Raw genomic sequence first — 22589 nt, forward strand, 5'->3', positions numbered from 1 at the left:
AGGAGCGAAGGCTCCTATTTATACTAATCACGTGAAGGAATTAGGGTTTCGGAGACTCTTTGGAAGTGAATCTCGGAAAGATATGAAAAAGATACGTAAGACATGCAAAGAAGAGCCTGGGAAGAGGCGCAGCAGACACTGCGTCTCTTGGAAGAGGCGCAGCACCTGCTGCGTCTATTCCCAGGAGGTTTCCTCCTGCTGAAGAAAGATTTCCGCGTTTGAGTTATGGTAGGACGGAAATAATTCGATTATTTTATGAATATTACGGGATATTATTTGCCAAAAGATAATATTTGTAAAATATGGAATAGAAATATCCGGAACATTCCAGAATATTCTGACTCGGGATTTAACGGTTATCAGAAAATGGAGACGGTTTTTGACCGGGACTCCGAATGTACTCTAATTACTGCCAAAACGACCGTATCGGGACGTAGATGACATCTAAGAGGTAGACATTTAATATTTGAGCAATCACTTGACGATAATCTTATGAACTGTCACAAATCGTTCCGCGTATCAAACATGCGGCCCAATCATCACCGGGTGGTTTGCGGGAGGTGCAGAAATGAGGTATCTACATAAGTTTGTGTAATGTATTATATAAGATTGTGTCAAAGGTTCTGGCTAATAGATTGAAGCTGTTTTTAGGGGATATAGTCTCTGAGAATCAAAGTGCGTTCACTCCTGGTCGTATTATTACAGACAATATCCTACTGGCTTTCGAAATGTTTCATTATATGAAAAATTCGAGGGGTGGTGGAGGGCATATGGCTCTTAAATTAGATATGTCTAAGGCATACGACAGGGTAGAATGGCTTTTTTTGAAAGAGCTTTTGGGGCGCATGGGATTTGATGATTTATGGGTAGGACGAGTTATGGAGTGTGTGACATCGGTAAAGTATGAGATTCTGGTCAACGGCAAGACTTCAGCGATGTTTAGACCGACTAGAGGATTGAGGCAAGGTGATCCGATTTCTCCATATTTGTTTATTTTGTGCACTGAAGTTCTGTTTAGTCTTATTAGGAGAGCAGTGGAGAGTAACTCACTACATGGGATTCGTATTGCTGCGACGGCTCCTGTTGTGTCTCATTTACTTTTTGCAGACGATAGTATATTTTTTGTAAAGGCAAATGAGGCAGAAGCTATGAGAGTGAAAGGTATTCTTAGGGAGTATGAGGTGGCTTCTGGGCAGTTAGTTAATTTTGGTAAGACGACGGTGCCTTTCAGTAAGGGAACAAGGGAGGATAGGAGACGGCGAGTGGCGGCTGTTCTAGGAGTCCGTGTAGTTGATGTGCGGGATCGATATTTGGGTTTACCGACAGTTGTAGGGCATTCGAAGCAGGTGATCACGAAAATTGTTAGGGACAAGCTTAGTAAGAAGTTGCAAGGTTGGAGTGGTTTACTACTTAGTAAAGCCGATCGGGAAGTGTTGATAAAGGCAATTGCCCAATCAATTCCGACATATGCGATGAGTGTGTTTAAACTACCAGCTAACTTTTGTGACGAGCTACGTGCTGTTGTTTCTAGATTTTGGTGGGGTTCTGAGGGTGGAAAGCGGAAGATGGCATGGTTGGCTTGGGATAAACTATGTAGGCCGAAGGATAGGGGTGGGTTGGGGTTTCGAGATTTCAACAAATTTAATAGGGCTTTGTTGGGTAAGCAAGGATGGCGGCTTATGACTGATGTGAATTCGTTTCTAACGCGGGTTTTAAAAGCTAAGTATTTTCCTTCTTCCGACTTTATGGAGGCCGAGTTAGGGACAAACCCAAGCTATACATGGAGGAGTATATGGGAGGCTCGTGATGTCATCAGTTTAGCAGCTAGGAAGCGTATTGGTAATGGAATGGGGACGCGGGTTTGGCTCGATCCGTGGATTCAGGAGTCGAAATCGAAGTTCGTTCTTTCGCCATTAGGTTCTGCGAACGTGAATATGAGAGTCGCTGATTTGTTGTTGCCGGGAGGTCGTGCGTGGGATCAGGAGAGAGTCTCGGGTTTGTTTTTGCCATTTGAGGTTGAAAGGATTATGAACATTCGTCTTAGTGAAAGGGAACAACAGGATGAGTGGTGTTGGGATCTGACAAAGGATGGTAACTACTCGGTGAGGTCAGCCTATTGGGCGCAGGATGGGGAGGGGGAAGAGTTGGTGGAGCAGTCGGACTTTGCCCGGGAGAAATGGTTATGGAACAAGATATGGAAAGTACCGGTACTCCCGCGAATTAAAGTGTTCTTCTGGCAGTTGTGTAATGAAGTTATTGCTACTAGGCATAATTTAGCTCGTCGGATAAGTGGGATAGCTCGTGGTTGTCCTATTTGTTCGTATGATGTGGAGACGTGTCTACATGTTGTACGAGGGTGTGACTGGGTTGGGGGAGTATGGGATGGGCTGGAGTTGGATACAATGAGGGAGGTCGGGTTCATTAAGGTGAGGGAGTGGGGTGAGGCGATGATGAGAGAAGCGAATATGGAGGATTGTGTGGCTTTAATGACTGGGTGCTGGGCGATATGGGAAGCGAGGAATAAGTCGATCTTTGAGGGATGCAATGTGTGCGTGCGAGACGTGTTGAGCAGGGTGAAGGAGTTAATACAGGAAATGCAGGAGGCGAGTACAACGGTGGAAGGGGGTCCGGGTATAGTGCACGGTGTGACGGTGGATAGGTGGGAGCGACCGAGGGAGGGGTGGTGTAAAGTTAATGTGGATACGGGGATTGTATGTGGACAGGGGTCGGGGATGGGAGTGGTATGTCGAGATGCAGGGGGTAGTGTGAAGTGGTGTGTGGCGCTGCAGAAGCTAATGGAGAAGGAGCCTAAGTTACTTGAAGCGGAAGCGGTTCTCTTGGGGTTAACCGAAGCAAGAAGACATGGCATTGCAAGAGTGATAATCGAAAGCGGCTGTTTGAATGTGATTCAAGACTTAAAGAAGAGGAGCACCGGAAGGAGTGATATTTTTCTTATTTATGATGATATTTACGAGTTATGTTTAGCTTTTGAGTCTGTTGAGTTTTTATTTGCTAGACGTCAGTTTAATAGAGTGGCCCATGAATTAGCTCATATGTGGCCTTGGCAGTTAGAGAGAAGAATTTGGTATGAGGGTATGCCTCCAAACATTGCTAAATTTGTTTCTCATGATTTAGTTAATATAATTTAAAACCCTTGTGATTTTATTTCAAAAAAAATAACACGGAGTACATAAATATTTTTGATTTATCTTTGACTCAACAAGTTAGATCGCAAACCGCGAAAATCGTAATTAGCCCCCAAAACTTTAGCAAATTGTGAGATTAAGCCCCATAACTTACAAATGTAGTAATTAGGCCCCATAACTTTGGTAGAAAGTGAAATCTAACTCAATTTCTCTTTTCAACTTAAATCATATCATTAAATCATTTTATATATAAGTTTATTATACACTAAATAATTATTGACGTTCTAAAAGTATTTATTTAATTTATTAACATAATTTTAGAATAGTTTTTACTAATTTTATTATAACTCACATATATATGAGATACGTTTATAAGTTTTTAATTTTATTTAATTCATTCAAATATTTGTTTCCAACAACAAGTAATAAATTGCATACACAATTTTATTTTTTTTGCAACTTTTATTGTATACTTATAAATTGTGTAAATGAATGAAATTGATTTTTTTTGGGTACAATTTTGGTTGAAAATAAAAAATTGGGTTGAATTTCACTTTTTATCAAAGTTATGAGGCCTAATCTCACAAATGGCTAAAATTATGGGGGCTAATCACCACTTTCGCGGATCTCCAACTTAAATTAACGGGTCATTTTAAATTTAACACGAGCGAGTAACGAATTTCAGATCTTACCCGAGAAGAAACGGATTAGGTTGGGTAGAGCCAAATTTTAAGAGATCTAGTGGCGACTAGCGAGAGATGGATAAAAAAGGAAAAAGAACAAGTAACTCGCAAAGTGATGATGTGAGCAGCATCTCCGAAAGGACCAAACCCCGTAAGCAGCAGCTTGTTCCAATATCCCCATACCATTTTTGTTTACCATTTTCCTTTTCCCATTAATCATCATCAATTCATCACCACCACCACCACCACCACCACCACCACCACCATTAATTTTACTATTCAATTCAACTCCTTTTCCCCCTCTTACTCGTACATAACTATTAACAAACCCTAATTTTCACCATCTTCATCTTCGTCAGATCACTTCATTTTCAATTTAACCCTTATTTATCTATTCTTCAACCTTCCAACCTTAACTTTCTCCTACTAATTTCGGTATCAATCTTTCCATTGTTTAGGATCTTTGATTTTATTTTGTTTAGTTTAATTTGTGTTTAGCTGCAATTTCAGCTCCCACTAATTTTGTTTCTTGTTAATTTCAGAATACTTGAAGAGTTTAAGGTGAAATCAGCAATTCAAGATCCATCCTGAATTTCAATTCCTTTCAAACAGGTTTGATTTATTATCACTTGTTATTTGGTTTAATAGTCTCAATTCTTATTTTTATTAGATTGTCAATTCTTTTTACTCGTCAGGGTTGACCAATAACACGCCCAACTAACAATTTCGATCTTCTCCATTTCCCTTTAGCGCTCGACATTCTATAAATCTCTCCGATCGATCAAGCGATCGATGCGAGGTGGGACTGAAATAGTATATTATGTGAGTCTAGTAGAGGAAATGAACCTCTCCATTACCCCTTTTTAGTTGCTCTGCCAGGTCATTATTTTCCTTGTAGAATAAGGAGACAACCTAGAAAAGTGGTGACAATTGACGACAAAAATGACGGATAATATTAGTAAACACTTGGCTCATAAACATAAACATAAACAAGGGCAATAGTTTTCCACCCCCCCTGGAGGAATGCATACCCTCAAATGGGAGTTATAGTTCCCCATCACCTTTCTTTCCGCTCTCCATTACCATCACTTGCCAATAGTCATGGCAAACAAATCAGGTCGTGTTGGGTTCTCATTTGTGTCAACGTTAAAGGCTTAGTATGTTTCCAACCCAAACCTGTCCCTATTGCATAATCCCCCGGTTGCCTCAACCCTAACCTCACTTTTTTTTGTAAACCAACTCAGCTATTTTAACCCATTTGTTTATAAGCATATCATTTTCAACCCGCTTAAGGTGATTACGACATTAGACCCATTAAAAATGATGAATGATATATCTTATGTTTAAACAGATTAGGTAGGTTACCGACCCACCCAAACCAAACCTGCCCTGTTTAAATAAGCGACTTATTCATGTTAGGTCGGGAGACTTCAACCCTAACCCGACCCTATAAATTTGTGTCGTGTCGTGTTGTGTCCGTGTCAACCTAATTACTTACATAAGTTACATCTTCTTAACCCTAACCCGTTAACTTTATGTTTGGTTTCATATCGTGTTTTCGGGTTGGATCAATAATTTCTCCCACCTTAGCCAACATTTTCATCGTGTTTCCCTTTTATTTAATCTCTTACCCCACTAACAATTACCTTTATTCTTAGAAGGCCCTAAATAGTAGATTAGTAGAGTAACAACTAACAAGTGGCCCAAGGAGAAGAGTACTAGCTTGATTCAGCCACGCAATTAAGACTGATTTCGCTGATTGTTATGGATGAGAACTATCGTCATCGGTTCTTTGTTTTGCAATGATCTAAATACCTTAACAATGTAGCCGTGATGGACTGTTGCAACCGAGATTTGATTCAACGGTGCTAGCTTGATTCAGCCATGCGATTAAGACTGATTTCGCTCATTATTATGGATGAGAACTAGTCGTTACCGGTTGTAATTAGTGTTGCAGTGATCTAAATACCTTTATAATGTAGCCGTGATGGACTGTTGCAACTGCGATTTGATTCCACGGCTGCGACCCAATTTCCTGGACAGTGAACACCTCCAACAGGATTCTTTCTCAATGAGTTGTTAGTTCTGTTGACATAGTGAGATACTTATTTCTGCTTGGCAATAGTGTTTGTTGCTAAAGTTGTCTAGCAGTTTTCATGACAATAGAATGACATTTCTGATATGAAAGAGATTAAGTTTGTGCCTCAACCTCCAAAAATTTCATGTTTTGAGAGATGCCCATATAGTTCGAAGTCGTAACTGTTGACATTTGACCAATAGGTATTGTTAATATGATTACTGACACGATCAAACATTTGAAATAACTGCTTAAACCTTTTTGGCTAAGGAGGCTCTTTGAGATTGCTGCGGAAGATCTAATTTTGACATCATCCTTGAATGAGTAATTGTTCTTATGTATTATGCAGATCCTGCATTCATCTGAATGTGTTAGTCCTGAAAATGAAGCTTCTTTTCTTATGATATATTTAGGTTTTTTTTGGAGTGTGAGTCCAACTACTATGTTGAGTTTGTTCACATGTTTCAACTTTCATTGCTGTACGAACGTTTGCAGTTAGGTGTCCTAGTTTTGTCTACAAGCCTGAACAAAGTAATAGATGTTGTGACACTAGTCAGTTTTTCTTCTCTCTTTTTTTTGATTAACATCTTTGTTGCTTTGATACTCAATGCAGATTTGATGGAGGTGTCATTGTGGAGGGCTCTTCTTCACAACATCTCTTCTTTTTTGCGTTTATCATCGAGTGACAACTTTAATTTAGAACCACTACGGAAAAATACTCAAAAGATGGAAGAAATATTAAAGTTGTTAAAGTCAATACTTGACGCGGTTATAGATACCAAAGTAGCGTCTGATGAACTACTTAGCAAGCCACTTGAACAAATTGGGCTGTCCATTGATGAGTCACGAGATGTTATGGAGAGCTGGGATTCATTGTCAAGCAGAGTTTATCTTGTATGTCTCAAAAACTTTTGTATATATCAAAGGAGTTTTGTTTCCTGTTTCGTTCTTGCATTGATCTGTTTATGGAAGTTGTTGAGCCTGCCCCAATCTTGAATTGTCTTGCTGTGTTGTTCCTTCAATGTTAGGGAATATCATTTCAATGTGCGGGTTACCGTCAATGAGTAGCCAAACCTTTTCAAGAGTAATTCAGTAACATGGACATGAATCCAGTATTTTAGATTATATTTTGGGATTAGACCTGATATTATATCTCGGTTTGGCAATTTGATCACAATTAGGATGCCTTATGGGAAAAGGACACTCATAATATTTTGAAGGGGAATAATGTTGCATTTTACAGTTTATGAAGTTCGCTTGGGCACGTGGTTGAAGAATGTCGCTGTGATTTTGTTCATTTATTGGATAATGAAAGCTGCTGCGAATGTTCTTTTTCAATTAAGTTCAACTTAGTTTTTCAAATTGCTGGATACCAGAAATTATTGATTTTGTTTTGACCGTAGTTATGTACTCTAGTTTACAGCTTTTGTTCTATTTTGACCCACACCCTCTAGATTTATGTGAATTGTCTTCTGAATATGATTTCCTGTAGTTCTGAATATGATTTCCTGTAGTATTGCTTTAGTTGTTTCTACTGTGTACTCTTCCAAACTCTACCATTCATACTAAACTCGTTCCTTTTTTGTTTTCCTTTCTTTCTTATAATAGTGTTACGTTAGTTGTCTCGGCTGGTATACTCTACGAAACCCTGCCATTTATACAAGAGCTGTTCTTGCATCTATTTGATTACTTTTATTTCTTATGATAGTAACCAAGTATAATGACCAAAATAACTACTGATACTCTGAATGTGTCAAATGTTGAAGATAGGGTTGAATGAAGCGTGTTTTGAATGATGGACTTAAAAGAGTATTAAAGTCTGAATAATTTTCAGGGCATAAAAGTGTACACTTCGGTGCTGACTTTACTTCCAGAGAAAAAGATGCATGACTGTTTTGTGGATTCTTCTCCACTTTTTCTAGGCTGTCAGAATTATGCTTGACATTTATATACATGTCCTCCATTCCTCCTTCTCTATAAGCTGCTAGCTGTCCCTGAAATTGTCTGATGCATGCCTTCTGATTTATCTTATCTGTAGGCACTTCAAGCTGAGTTGTTGACGTCAAGAATCCAGACCTCTGTTCTGGAATTCTTTCGCCTGTTGAAAGATTCACTCCAGTCCCTTCCTTCAGAGCTGATCCCTTCATCTCTAGAGGTAGTTTCTCTTGCTGATTGGAAGGCCATGTCATACACATAATGAGCAAAACGAACTCTTCTGAATTTTATGCATGACAAATTCTCCCTTCATTTTTTCACTAAGGTTAAGGGGTTTGGCAAAAAAATTTAGCCAAGGGAAAAAGGTAGGGGTATTGGTGGTAGTCTAATTGCACATGTGTGAACGAGAAAGGGGATCGATCGTTGAATTGCACATATGTGAGATGACAGAGTGGATAAAGTGGTCACTTTGCAAACAAAAATATGCTAGAAATGGAGCTGGGGCGAAATGATTAAATTTGCTACTGAACGAAAACGGGGCTTATTGAAAAAATGGAGGGAGTATTACTTTAAATATTTAAAATACTTTGCTTCTAGAACTCTCTGTTTGCAGTTCACATTGACATCATTGAACTACATAATCTTATCTTGTATATACACTTATGTTGTTCTGGTTGAACAGCAATGTATGCAAAAGGTGAAGAACTTAGGTTGTGATGCTACATCCATAGTCATTGCTGAGGCTTTGAGCGACCAAATGAGCAGCCACGGCCCTAGCTCTGAGTTGCTTGTGAAAGTTGCAAATTGTGTAGGTTTGAGATCTAACCAGGAGATTCTTATCGAGGCTGTGGCACTTGAAAAGTTGAAAGAGAATGCTGACCAGGCTGAAAAGAATGCGGAAGTGGATTATATTGAACAGTTAATTACACTGGTCACACGAATGCATGATCGCCTTGTGATGTTAAAGCAGTCTCAGAGTTGTACACCCGTCCCTATACCACCTGATTTTTGCTGTCCCCTTTCACTTGAACTCATGACAGACCCTGTGATTGTAGCTTCAGGGCAAACCTATGAACGTGTTTATATCAGGAAATGGCTCGATCTTGGTCTTACTGTCTGTCCAAAGACTAGGCAGACATTAGGCCACACCAATTTGATACCCAATTATACTGTTAAGGCACTCATTGCGAACTGGTGTGACATTAACAATGTGAAGCTCCCTGATCCCTTGAAGTCTATCAATCAAGATCAGCAGTTTTCCCTACTTTCACATACAAATTCTGGTTCCTTGAAAGATTCTCATCCAAGGCCTCATTATAAAGGTAAACAAAATTCATTGCCCGAGTCAATTCACTCTGCGATATCTGAAAAGAAGGTCATCAGCTTTTCAAGTGAGCTTTACCGAGAAAGGACTTCCCCATACCATACCCGATCTTCCTTTGATAGCTCTGCATTTGGCATGGTTGAAAATGAGCATGGTTTGGATGTTGGCAAGGGATCTCTGGAAGACAGGATGACTCATTCAGAGAGTACAATAGTGGAATCAAATGGCCAGCATCCTGTGTCACCATCCCGAATAGAATACACTAATGCATGTAGCTCTGATGAACACTCATCTGAACGGAATGACATAACTACGCGTGATGCTGATATCGTTGGAGATGCAAGATTTCCCTCCCAGTTTGTAGATGGCAATCAGGGTTCACGCAGTCCATCTGTTGGGAGTCCTGATGTTTCAGGAGAAATGCCCAAAGATCCACATGCTGATTTCACATCGGGAACTTCCCCAAAGGAACCTGAGTTAACACCTAGACTAGGTGAAGCTAGATCCCGGAGCCACAACATTTGGCGAAGACCTTCGGAGAGGCTTATTCCTCGAATGGCATCTTCGCGTTCACCTGCCGTGGAGACACGACCTGATCTTGCAGAGATTGAAGCTGAAGTGAATAAGTTGATTGAGGACCTAAAAAGCAGTTTAATTGAAACTCAAAGAGAAGCAACATCTCAATTACGATTACTTGCCAAACACAACATGGATAATCGGATTGTGATAGCCAACTGTGGGGCCATAAGCTTGTTGGTTGACCTGCTTAGATCGACTGATCCAAAGACTCAAGAGAATGCTGTCACTGCTCTCCTCAATTTGTCGATAAATGATAACAACAAAATTGCCATTGGAAATGCAGATGCAATTGAACCTTTAATCCACGTCCTTCAGACTGGCACCCCAGAAGCCCGTGAAAACTCGGCTGCCACTCTCTTTAGCCTATCGGTAATTGAGGAAAACAAATCCAAAATAGGCAGGTCGGGGGCTATTGGTCCTTTGGTTGAGTTGTTGGGTAATGGGACTCCTCGGGGAAAGAAAGACGCTGCTACCGCCTTGTTTAATTTGTCTATATATCATGAGAATAAAGCTAGGATTGTCCAGGCTGGTGCCGTGAAGCACTTGGTGGAGTTGATGGACCCTGCTGCCGGCATGGTCGATAAGGCGGTTGCCGTTCTGGCAAATCTAGCTACAATTCCCGAGGGAAGAGTTGCCATCGGGCAGGCAGGGGGTATCCCGGTTCTTGTAGAGGTGGTTGAGTTGGGTTCTGCAAGAGGGAAGGAGAATGCAGCTGCTGCACTTTTGCAGCTTTGTACCTACAGTACTCGATTTTGTAATTTGGTGCTTCAGGAGGGAGCTGTACCGCCATTGGTTGCTTTATCTCAGTCAGGGACACCTAGAGCCAAAGAGAAGGTATTAGTTTGATATCTAATCGTTTTGAGGATACAACAGAAACAATGTTACATTAGTGTTTTAGGGCTTCCACCCGAGTTCTAAAAAGGGCACATGGGAAATGCTTATGCCCAAGGCGCAGTGAGACGCCAATAGAAACACCTTGGTGCGCCTTAGATAAGGCGCTGCCAGCGAGGCCCCTTACGTCCTTACTATGCCATTTCTATATTTATTTATTCTGTTCTTTTAATATTCCCTTCTTTTTCCCCATTATCCCTAACTTTTACTCCATGTGTTGGTCATCTTGCTAATTCAGAAGAGGTGTATCCCGTGCCTTTTAAAACTAAGGCTCCCGCAAATGACGGAGTAAGAAGGGTGATGTACGCAATCCTACTCCCGTGTCAACGACACTGAGAGGTTGTAATTGGTAGTTAACAATTGGAGAAAAAAAAAAGTAGTCAAGTTTAGTTGGTCATTTTCCTTTACTCCATTTTAATACATAATCAAAGAATAGTACTATTTCTTTGGTGAATTGGAGAGGGAAACAAGGAGGATAGTCATATAATCATTTACATTGTGAAGGAAATGTCATTCTATTCCTTGGTCTTTTTGTTTCTGCAGGCACAGAATCTTCTAAGTTACTTCAGAAATCAACGTCATAATAATTCTGCAAGGGGATAACGTGGTGATTCCAAACTTTGAACGTCTCCAATTGTTTGAAGTTCTGAACCAACTGTATATTTGACGGTGCAAATACTGTATTTTATATCAACACGAGTGAGTAATTGTTGTAGCGGTTTCTAGTTTTAACATTCTTTGTTTGCAAAATGGTGATAGATAGAGCATTCATACCCTTGTAAGATTTCCCGCTCTTATATTGTGTAATTTGTTTGGGCAAATTATGTATGTACCCAAAGATTGGGCTGTACATGACAGATGAGTGAACATGCTTTTTGGCCTTGCAAAAGACAAAGTGTGTTCTGTTTCCCTGCACCTTCTTTCTTTAATTTTTATACGGAGTACGAACTTTGTCCAGTTTCATTAGGACACTTTGATTTTTCACCAAGTCTCCCTTAAGACTTGGTGAAGTATCATCCCACTTTGCATATAAGACATCTATTTCCTTTTCCTTATGCATTATGCCTTTGTTTTATTCTAACTACTTGACTTAAGACGGATATACCGTCTTAAATGAGAATTTGTGTTGATTTTGATGGTCAACCGATCTCAATATTTGGCCAAGAGTTTCTCTAAATATAATATTCAATCTAGTGAACCACGGCAGATAACATTTTTTGATGACTATTGTTTAAATACAACATAGGCTATACAAGTTAATAGCAACTCCCATCTTATTTAGTTATTTAGCTTGGAGGTGGGATCATAATAAACATGAAATGCCTGCCCTTGGTCATGTTCACTTATGTTTTGGGTCCATTAGAATAAGTGGTGAGTAACGAGTAAGATGTTGATCTTCACACAACTTGATAACTTCATCACTTGGGAGCGTAATCATAACAATCTTGCTTAATTGACCTTCATTAGGACGCCAAGGAAGAATCAAGACTTTATCTTTCTCAACACCTGATTCACTATAATAAGAAACCCTAATTGGTTCATAACCTTGTGTGAATATATTTGAATAAGGATCCATATCCTCTAAATTAATAAATTCGAGTTTGTCACCATCCACCACAAACGATGAAGAATGATCACGGTTATAATGTTCCAGCCACTCGATCAACTCCAAAATATCGTCTTTGTTAACATTCTCAATTGCATCCTTGATGGCCTTTATCGACGACATCAGGTCATCCACTCTTGTGCCATTTCCATAAACTTTGTTATAAATCATACAATTACCAAAGAAACCTTGATCTAGACCTAAAATCTTCCTCATATTTGAACATATGGACATATCTATAAGTCCATGCCTCATTCCTTTAACTCTACTTATACAATTCCAAAGCAACCCAATAAGAGCAATGCAGGCAGGAGAATATGCATCATTTGTGGGCCCATTTAATTGGGCCAAATTCATGCAAGATTGTACCATATCATCTTTGAATTCAAGAGCAATGGTCTTATAATGTTTGGCCGTTAATGGGCTTGGACTTTCTAAGTAGGATTTGTATGTGTTGATTAAGTAGTTATTGGGATTTTGGTGAGATTTTTCCAAATTTAATAATAATAATCTATTATTATTATTATTACGAGGAAGTGAATGGAAAAAGGGCGGAACGGAAACTCTACCATTTACAAGTATATCCGTTACAGCCTTTAGAAATAGTGTTGCACAAACTGAGTCTGTAATCATATGTGCGCAGCTTAAGCCCAATGCCAGACCACCTTCTTCAAATTCAGTCACCTAGTATATCAAAACAATGTTATATACGACTGCTTTTAACCAACATCCACCTAATAAATAATAAGAAATCCAGTTTCAACCATGCATAGAAAATATGATAAAATATTGGTTATAGTTGAGACACAAGGTTGACATGTAAATGAGATATAGGATTTGAATTCTGGTTCGTATGGTAGTACCTAGTTTAGTACCTCAGAAATAACGCATATCTATATTTATCTGGATTCATATGGTAATCGAATTTAGTCAATAAGCCTCAATTTTTTTTCCTAAAGTTAATTTCAAACAATAAAACAATTAAATTAAATCAGTGTAATATACCTCGCTTAGGAACATCATATAAATGTTGTGAAATGGATCCAAATAACTACACTATTAATTACTCGTGGACATTTTAAATTCGTTTTATAATGATGACTTATAACGTCTTTAAATAAAAGTAATATAACATTTTACTCACCTTAATATAAAAGGTAGACCAATGATATGGAACATGACACATATCCTCCCAATGAACTAACATGTTTTCTTTTTCATCATCTAAATTTTCCAACCACTCCTCTACACTCCCCTTAGCCTTAGCTTCTACAAATCTTAACCCCGCATCATTACACTTAATCACCCATTTTCCCATGTCATTATTGATATTATCCTTCGTTAATCTTCCCATAACAACGGGAAAATATGAAAGTGTTTCTGAAAGATTATCCCTAATTTTGGTAGACAACTCTCCTAATTGCAACCCTAATGGAGTATTATAATAATGGATTATGTTAAGGTGATGCTTCTCCATCATAAGATCAAGGGCTGATAATTGGTGTATCTTGCATGGAGGTTGAACAGGCTTCGTGCTTACTAATGTTCTTTTACGTAAAAATGTCACACTTTCTCCCATTACTTTTATTATTTTCTCGAATTATTGTAGGGGTTAAATTGTATTTAGCACTCCTAGCTAGAATTGAACTTCTTTTGTAATAGGTTTGATGTATGTTGTAACATAGAAATAAGGTACGTATTTATTATATATTGAGTGCATAACCACTTTAGTCTTTAAAATAAGAAATAAAAGACCTACATGGAACTGCGTAGAGAAATAAAATCCATTTTTGTTGGAAAAATAAAGCTTGCATGATTAAACTAATTCTGTTAACTTTTTTAAAGGCGTTTTGCTTCATCCATGATACACTATTATGGTTTTTGATTTTGTTTTTAAATCAATTGTCAATTATGTTTCAAAAGCTTACAATTCATTCATGCTATACAAGTTTTACATGGAGTATTTATTAAAAATCACATGAAAATCATATATGTTATGCCTTAACGTTTTATAAGTACTTAATTTGAGTCAAATGATAGAAGCTGTCATAAAAACATCATTGGGAAAGTTATATGGCAATCTACAAAAATTTTATGCAAGTCTTCCTATCAATGTTTCGGTTGAGCCTCTACATTACCATCAATATTATCTTCATTAACCTCAATAGTTAGGGTTATTTAATGTGTTTAAGAGGCCATGTTTTAAATGTCAAAATGAGGGGTATAACTTATTTAATGGGTCGCCTATCAATATTATCTTCATTAATCTCTTTTAAGCCCATAGTTATGTAGGAGCATTATTGAGCTTGGGCGCTAGCTCTAGTGCACTCTTACTTAGTGCTAGTCCGAGTCTTTATTTTGGTGCTGGCTAAAATGGAAGTTCGTTACAATGAAAAGTTGGACGTCATTTGATAGTCCAAGTGCTTAATGGGTCATATTACAATAGCCCATGAAGAAACAATTCGAATTATCTAATTTTAGCGGGCATAGTTTGCAGTGTTGGGTTGTTTTGATCATATCTCAAGTCTTACTTAAATTTTAAGGTGATTAAAAAATGGAGCTGTTAGATTTTGATCTTAGCTTTCCAATAAGCACTCTTTGAGCGTCAAAGGACGAGTAATAAAGGATTTATGGTCCCAACAAGACAATTGTGTTATAGAAACCGTGACATAATTAAATGCATTGAAGGAAAGGATTCTTATGCAAGTTTTTCATTATTGATTTCTCTATTTTCTAGTTAGTTAAGTCTAGGGAATAATAAGGGTTCGTTTCATGAATTCTCAAGTTGTTTAGTTATACATTTTAATCATATTTTTAGTTTATTTCCTCTTTTATATAAAGGAGCTTGTATTTCATTTTCAATCATCCATTTCAGAATACAAAAATTATGTGTCGAGAACTTTTCTCAGCTTTGAACTCTTGCGAGCGTTCTCGTCTTCCTTATGGCGCCTTTATTTCATTCTTGTTCCTGTGTGGTCTTGATTGAAATATCCCTTTGTTTTCCTTCTTGTTTCTGTGTGGTCTTGGTTGAAGCAAATTAGTTTTAGTTGATTTATCTTGCGAAGTTTCTTAGTTAATTCATATCCAGTTTACTTAACATTTCCCCCCCGCAAATTAAACACAAAAACACTCCGCACAATACTTCATCAAAACAGGTTGTTTCATTAACACCCCATTTTACATCAAATATCATAGCTGTTAGGATCGTTCTCAAACATTATTCTTGTGTGTGTGTGTTTTTTTGGCTATTTTCGGATTATAGTTTGTTTGGAAATTAGGTGAAAACTTGGATGTTATTAATAATATAGCATTGAGTTGAATTGAATTGAACTGAAGTGAACATAAGCTTAGCGATGCTGACTCTGGAATGTGAGAGGCAGAGGGAGGAGAAGAAAGCACAGAAATTGAAGATAGGCGTAGACCAAGTGGTTGATTTGAAAACCATCCTATCGAGGCGTGAACGGGATTGATCCCCTCTAAAGGTGGAGGAGCAATAATCAATTTACCCTATTCATTATTTGAAAAAAGTTACTTATGGGTTGATGATGAACAAGTTAGAATATTGTGAACGACCTATATTTCTCTGACAAAAATCGAAAACAAAATATGATTTTGCGACATAGATTTTGAGGGATTGAGGCAGAATTTCAAGTAGAAAAGGAGAGGTAAGGGATTTAGTCAGAAAATTTCAAGTATAGCAAGTAAAATCGCTTAGTTGCATTTATAATTACGCTTTTCAAAGATCAATTTGCATATATACAACTATACAAGGGTGTACCATGAAATCGAAAAATGTGATCAATTTGCAAAGCTTCTCTAACTTGTTGAAGAAAGAAGTTACATAGGGGCCAAGTTTAAAAAAAGTTTATATAAAAGAGTAAATTTCAAAAAGTGAATTATATAAAGGATTAATAATCAATTTATGCTATTCATTATTTGCAATTTGGATCATTTCTCTCCATTTCTGCTGTAATACACTATACACCTTATTCTAAAATAATATATTTTTTCTGTGCATTCATTAAAACATTAATTTTATGAAATAATTACAACCATTAGATGGTTCCAAATTTAATGGGGATGGTTGGTAAATAATGGGCATTGAGAAGTTGGTGGTGGCATTAGGGCAGAATGTGGTGCCGACTATAAGTCATCTTGAGAAGAGTAATTAGGTATTTTGCAATTGGATTTAGGATTCCGATTACAAATCGTCCTGAGTTTTGCAGCTTGATCTCTGTATTATTGTCTTAGCGATGCTGACTCTGAATGATTTGCCGACGATAAGTTATCGGAGGGAGGAGAAGAAACGGCGGGAATTCAAGATAGGCGAATTGGTTGATCTCAAAACCATCCTATCATCTTCCAGATCCAGGGGTGGTGATCGGGATTATCTGGTCCCCTCCAAAGGTGGTGGAGGAGCAATTGTTCCTATTTCTAATCTTTACGGAAAATACGTCCTCGTCTGCCTCTTTACTACTCCTAGTGAAGTTATTTGCCAATCCCTTGAAGCCTTATACTCTGAATTATCGCTCCAATTTTCTCTTCATCTTGTCCAATTCGTCCTCCTTTTAGACTATGATTTCCCTTCTTGTCCCCCTCCTTTTTACGACTTCTTTAAATCCTTATCTTTTAACTGCCTTACAATTCCCTCATCTTGTTACACCACCAACTCCTGTCCCCCCATATTTGATTCTCTTCCCCATAGTGGTGTGTCTTGTCTCGCCATCGATCCTTCTGGTCTTGTTTTGCAGAACTCGTATCATTTCTTGTACAGGTACGGAGCTGCATCTTTTCCGTTTCGTAAGGATCACTTTGAGAAGATCCACCGTCATGACCTCTCCATCAAATCTCGCCTCTCTACCACTCCTCCTCCTATAACTCTTGACCAACTTCTCCATTGCCATTCTTTGCCACTACTTCTGGATCCCAACAATTTTATAAACATGTCTTCCCTCCGCAACAAACCTGTAGGATTGTACCTCTACTCTACCGGGAGGCACCTGGTTAAGTTTCTGAATATGCATCAACAATGTCTAAATAAAGGCCTTGACTTTCAGTTTATCCTTGTGCCCATCCCCTATAACAGTCTTCTCAATCTTAATCCCGTCTCCTTTTTTCAACACATGAAAGAATCCGTCTTGGCCTCTTGCCCAACTTCGTCTTGGTTGACATTTCCCTTCAATGATAAGATTTGTCGTACCCTTTGGCGCCTCCACAACTGTTTTTCAGTAGACCGATTGATAATTATGCCACATGATGGACGCCCTGGAGACCTTGCCGGTAGTTTTATTCTACGAATGTATGGGATCAAATCTTATCCTTTCACAACAGATGTTATCCTACAAAACAAGATCACTCGCCTTAGATTAACAACCCTTGAGTCTTTGCTTGGGGATGTCCCAATGTTGGATATTCGCAATAAGAATGTCATCCTTTACATTGTTGACCCCTATACTGCTGTTGACTATAATGACTCCTACAGCGTCATGAAACGTGAGGACTATAATTACTCCTACAGCGTCATGAAACGTGAGTTTCCCAATATTCAGAAGCTTTTTCCCGACTCCCTACTTTATACCATTCCCTTGATGTGTGATTCACCTGACTTGCTGGAAACATTGGGATTCAAAGTATTGCCCCAAGGAAAATGGAAATCTGTCATGGACTATATATTTATGAGTAATGATCCTCTATGGGCTGAGCCGATTGGCGATACCGTTGTTGCATTTGGTAAGGATGGAAAGGTTGTCTCTCGATTTACTCAAGATCGGATGTGTTACCTTACTGCCGCCTCCATATTTGATGACCAGCTGTATTATCAGCTTTGGGCTGAAATCCAGAGAGAGATTGATACTGAGTACTGAGTAGCAGCAACTCTTTTCCGTTTATATACAGCTACTTTCTTACTTGAACTCATTGCTTACACTTTACGGAGTAATTGCCAATTTGTTATACGTGATTTACTTTTAGATGTCAGCCAATGCAGATTGCTCATCACTTATATTTAGTTCAGTTTAGTTTTTACTTGTCATTGCTGCGATTTTCTGATATCAACCTGCAATTTCTACTATTTTTCGACTGTTTGGACTGAAGGACCTTTCGAATTTGGGATGTTGTTGAGCTGTCAGATAGTACAGGTCTATCAGTTTGTACCAAAAAAACGGAACTTTTTTGCTATCAGTTCTATGTTTTTTTCTGAACTGTTATAAACCAGAATAAAGAGCTAATATTATTGAAAACAAGCACTTAATTTAAAGAATGGATTGTTGTATTTAGAATTTGTTCTACAAATGTTACCAAGAATCAAAGAATAAAGAATTAACGCAGTCGAGAACTGAAATGATTAACAATTGGTTGGTCTAGGAAGTGGTGGTGCATTCTGTAGGGAGGCCTTGAGGGAACCTTTGAACATCAGCACAATAATTGTATACCATATACTTCTTATGTACCCACTTCATCCTTTCTAGGCTTGCTGAATTCAGTTCTTGTGTCAGCCAGCTTGAACCCGAGCCTCGGGTTGGAAGTGGCCCACAAGACGAAGACCCGGAAGTCCAAATGCAGGCATTGGCCTTGTAGCTGCTAAATGAGGCTGTGAACGGGGCTTTGGACCAATCCGCTTTAACTCGACCCCCTTGTGTGGCCCAATCATCAGCATTCCACAAACTGGAGTAAACTCTCATGGGTTGGTTCTTAGGGAAAGATACCCCCTTTGATTCCATGTTCTTAAATTCTCTAATGGGAATGTCGTCGACTGAAAATACAATCCTTTGCGGGTTCCAAAGGATTGAATAAGTATGAAAATCCTTGGTGGGGTCGAACCATAAATGGAACTGTTGTTCGCGGTTACCCTTCCCTTGAGCAAACACATTGGTGTGTAAAGTGTAAGGTTGTCCCGTCACATTTCCAAGAAACTCGAAATCTATCTCGTCGTGGGTAGGTCCCATGGACGAAAGATAGTAAGTAGTTACACTACCCGCAGAGTTACCAGGAACAAGTTTTATCTTGATATCAATCTTACCAAACAAGTAGTTGTTCTTAGAACGAAAGCCTGATCCCGAGTACTTGTCTAAGGAAAGGGTGAGGTCTTCCCCGTTGTTAAGAATCCTAGCTCGACCATCACCAAAAGTGATATCGAAGTCTTTGTAGAAGTTAGCTCGCGTCGTTGCCACTAAGGTGGCTAGGAAAAGTGTTGCTAAAACAAAAGAGGATGAGAATGCCATATTTGTGTAGTATTTGTAAATTTGTATTGTGTTTTGGTGTTGGTAGTTGATGGATCGATATGATTTTGAAGAGAGGGAGTATACCGTATACCGTATATATAGGGTGGATAGTGGTAAGTTTATGAAGGTTCTTAACAAGTGCATATAGTGAGTGATGGGTGGTAGCCGGTAGGTAGTGAGCTGTAGTTGAGTTAGTAGCAAGCTGGATATTGGGAAATAGAAAGTGACGTGTAGTTTGAAATGAAGAAAAAGGGAGTGGCTAAGAGTCAATAACAGCTCACTCTAACAAACTTCTAAAATTGGCCAATTGCCTCACGCGGGGACCGTGCTCCCCTCACCCATCCTATTATCTCGTATTTAGCCGCGTCCATGCTTTATGCTCTATGGTCCACCGCAACTCGTCCATTCCCCATGCTAATGCCTAGAGCTCGCAGGTCTCACCCGATCCGACAGGACCCGAAAATATTGCGACCCGAAACTTACCCGATCCGACCCGACCTGACTTGATGAACCCGTAACCCGATTAAGGTTGACCTGAAACCAAACCCGACCCAATCCGAGATGATCTGTGACCCGAGTCAACCTGGTTCTCATACCGACCCGACTGTTGACCTGACCCGAATATGATAACTCGAAATTAACCCGAAAGTTGACCCAATCCGAAAGATAACTCGAAATAAAACAACAATGAAATCATTAACAAGAAAAATAAAAAATAAAAAACTTTTTCTCCATCATTTTTCTACCTCTTGTTCCATTTTTTTGAGCACTCGAATGATTTTTTTTTCCGACTTTTTGTAAATTACTTCAAAAATAATTTTAATACTATGAGACTTTTTATAATATTTTTTCGAAAATATCTAAGTTTTAAGTAAATAAATCGTTATTCTAGCAATCACACGCGAAAATCGGTAATTAAAGACTAGTAAATAAAAACTAGCATTAAAATTGAATTTTAAACTTGCCGCCAAATTTAAATGTTTGAAATATTTGAAATTAGACTTGGAGCCAAGACAAATTTTCAATTTTGACATGGTTTCAAGACGAAGATTCAATTTTCGACTTGGCTCCAATGCTTGAAATTCAATTTGTTTACCTTGGTGCCAACTTTAAAAATTCAAATTTCAGTTTTTTGAAGCTCAAATACGTCTTATCTAGATAATTAAATGTGAAAACATTATGTTTTATTACTCAAAATTTAAATTTTGTATTTTCAAACTTTTGTTTTAATGTGCTTGGAATGCGGTTATTTACTGAAACCAACAAATAGTCGACAAAAGTATTTGTCAATGCAACTCATGATGTAGCAAAGTTTCTCGATCTTAGAAACGCTATCTTCATATTTGACCAACTTAATAGGTGCCTTCAATTAATAGGGGGTGTTAATTGCTTCAAATTTCATAATATGAAGATAGTAATTCATAACGATTTTCACATCTTCACTTCAAATAATCTTGTCACTTTTGTAATACTACAACTTTTCTTTGAATGATCATATCATCAACAATAATGTGTATGCATACATATGATATGTTACTAGGTTCTAAACTATATGATATGAAGTAATGCAATGATGTAATAGGAAAATAATATGAAAATGCTTACCTTAGTCTCTATATATGCACATGCATGATGACTCGATAATGCAAACTGTACAGTTTTATTTTCAATATCCATGATTTGGATGAATTTCAGGTTTATGAGCTCATTAATAACCATAAATATATTGACGGTTAAACGGACTTGTAAAGTCCTAATCCAATTGGCAATTGAATAATGCGTGCAAATGTGTATCTGTTTCATATGGATATACTTTTATGATCATATACTAGAATTTCTAGAATTGACATTCTTCCTATATTACACTGTAAGTGTAATTTAATAAGATAAAACTTCTTTTTGTTTTCACCAACATTTCACTTACTTTCTCTCCCTAAAGTGGTAAAAACTATATCCAAGATAGGTTGCAATCATTTAAATAACCACCATAGAATGCGATTTTTCATATCAATACTAATGAGATTTATTAGTGGGCACTATCGTAAGATTTTATAAGATATCTGGGGTGTATGTACTGTATTATGCAATTAACTATCAATTTGCTTAATAAACAGCCCAACTAAGAAGACCAACTTGTTCACATAATAATAATCAAATTGTGATTTTTTTTTTTTTTGGTAGAATGTAAGCATTCTCATTAAGCTCAAATACTATTACATACTAAGGATATTGCAATACATTATATAAGATTAACTACTATCAAGTTAATCCATGCTCTATCACTTGCATTTACTACATCCAATCTAAGCTGTTGAATTCTACTTTCGATCAAGCTTTGTATTTGTGATATCAAGACCCTTGGACTCAGCAACACTTCTTCCATTCTAGCTATATTTCGTTGATGCCACACATTGTAATACACAACCATTATAGCAGTAAGACAAATGCTTTTTTTGAATTGGCGCCCAATTCCTTCTACGTACTAATCCAGATGATGCCATTCCCATTAGGTATATTGATATGGAGCCACAAGCATACTTCCTGCATTATCAGCCTACTATACCTGCATTGCTGAAAAAGATGATAGCTAGTCTCTTTGTCTACATTGCACACACAACATTTATCATCTAGACATACCCCAAACTTGAACAATCTGTCCTTCAAGTTCAGGGCATTCCTGAAAATTAACCAAGCCATGAATCTGTGCTTAGGGAGGGCCCTGTTATTCAAAACCAGTTTAGCCCGCCCTACTTTCTGCTCCTTATGTCTAATCCATTCATAACCAGAGCTAACACTATAGCCTCTCTGATCAGCAAGCCAATCTCCATTGTCATATCCCTCCTTAAAAACCTCCTTAACTTTACAGATAGCCTTCCAATTCCCACTCATATGGGTCTTAAGAAGATAGTTGTCCCAGAGAGCTCCTTTCAGGTAAATTTGGTGAATCCATTTAACCCATAAACTATCTGGCTTGCTAAAAATCCACCACACCAGCTTCCCAATAGTAGCAATGTTCTAATCTAAGCTGTATCTTATACCTAGGCCACCTTCATTTTTAGGTGTGCACCAAAATGTGAATTTAAATAGCACGAAGTACTCATATTTGTATTATGTGGCTTTCAAACCAT

At 38.1% G+C, this 22589-nt stretch overlaps 3 protein-coding genes across 3 annotated transcripts; 1 reads left to right on the forward strand and 2 right to left on the reverse strand.

Annotated features, from left to right (window-relative positions):
* The first annotated feature begins 3877 nt into the window (after positions 1 to 3877).
* Positions 3878 to 11524, forward strand: LOC141605563 (U-box domain-containing protein 4). Its single transcript, XM_074424389.1, has 6 exons — positions 3878 to 4264; positions 4372 to 4441; positions 6520 to 6800; positions 7945 to 8061; positions 8524 to 10578; positions 11179 to 11524. The coding sequence occupies exons 3-6, from the start codon at positions 6525 to 6527 to the stop codon at positions 11236 to 11238; spliced, it is 2508 nt and encodes an 835-aa protein (XP_074280490.1). The 5' UTR covers positions 3878 to 4264; positions 4372 to 4441; positions 6520 to 6524; the 3' UTR covers positions 11239 to 11524.
* Positions 11525 to 11790: 266 nt separating this feature from the next.
* LOC141605564 (protein ECERIFERUM 26-like) lies at positions 11791 to 13916 on the reverse strand. Its single transcript, XM_074424391.1, has 2 exons — positions 13386 to 13916; positions 11791 to 12925 (listed from the first exon to the last, which is right to left on the reverse strand). The coding sequence occupies exons 1-2, from the start codon at positions 13818 to 13820 to the stop codon at positions 11975 to 11977; spliced, it is 1386 nt and encodes a 461-aa protein (XP_074280492.1). The 5' UTR covers positions 13821 to 13916; the 3' UTR covers positions 11791 to 11974.
* Positions 13917 to 18491: 4575 nt separating this feature from the next.
* On the reverse strand, positions 18492 to 19623 carry LOC141605566 (xyloglucan endotransglucosylase protein 7-like). Its single transcript, XM_074424393.1, has one exon. It carries the CDS (start codon positions 19603 to 19605, stop codon positions 18601 to 18603), a length of 1005 nt encoding a protein of 334 aa, XP_074280494.1. The 5' UTR covers positions 19606 to 19623; the 3' UTR covers positions 18492 to 18600.
* Positions 19624 to 22589: the final 2966 nt, after the last annotated feature.

This window comes from Silene latifolia, chromosome 10, assembly GCF_048544455.1.
Source record: "Silene latifolia isolate original U9 population chromosome 10, ASM4854445v1, whole genome shotgun sequence".
In the NCBI taxonomy this organism is placed as follows: domain Eukaryota; kingdom Viridiplantae; phylum Streptophyta; class Magnoliopsida; order Caryophyllales; family Caryophyllaceae; genus Silene; species Silene latifolia.

Bases quoted from the DNA above. Each gene is read 5' to 3' on its own strand.
- LOC141605563 (XM_074424389.1), top strand. From the start codon at position 6,525: ATGGAGGTGTCATTGTGGAGGGCTCTTCTTCACAACATCTCTTCTTTT. The intron at 8,062-8,523 runs GTAGTTTCTCTT...CTGGTTGAACAG, and splicing joins TGATCCCTTCATCTCTAGAG to CAATGTATGCAAAAGGTGAA. The intron at 10,579-11,178 runs GTATTAGTTTGA...TTGTTTCTGCAG, and splicing joins CACCTAGAGCCAAAGAGAAG to GCACAGAATCTTCTAAGTTA.
- LOC141605564 (XM_074424391.1), bottom strand. From the start codon at position 13,820: ATGGGAGAAAGTGTGACATTTTTACGTAAAAGAACATTAGTAAGCACG. The intron at 12,926-13,385 runs GTGAGTAAAATG...TTGATATACTAG, and splicing joins GGTCTACCTTTTATATTAAG to GTGACTGAATTTGAAGAAGG.
- LOC141605566 (XM_074424393.1), bottom strand. From the start codon at position 19,605: ATGCACTTGTTAAGAACCTTCATAAACTTACCACTATCCACCCTATAT.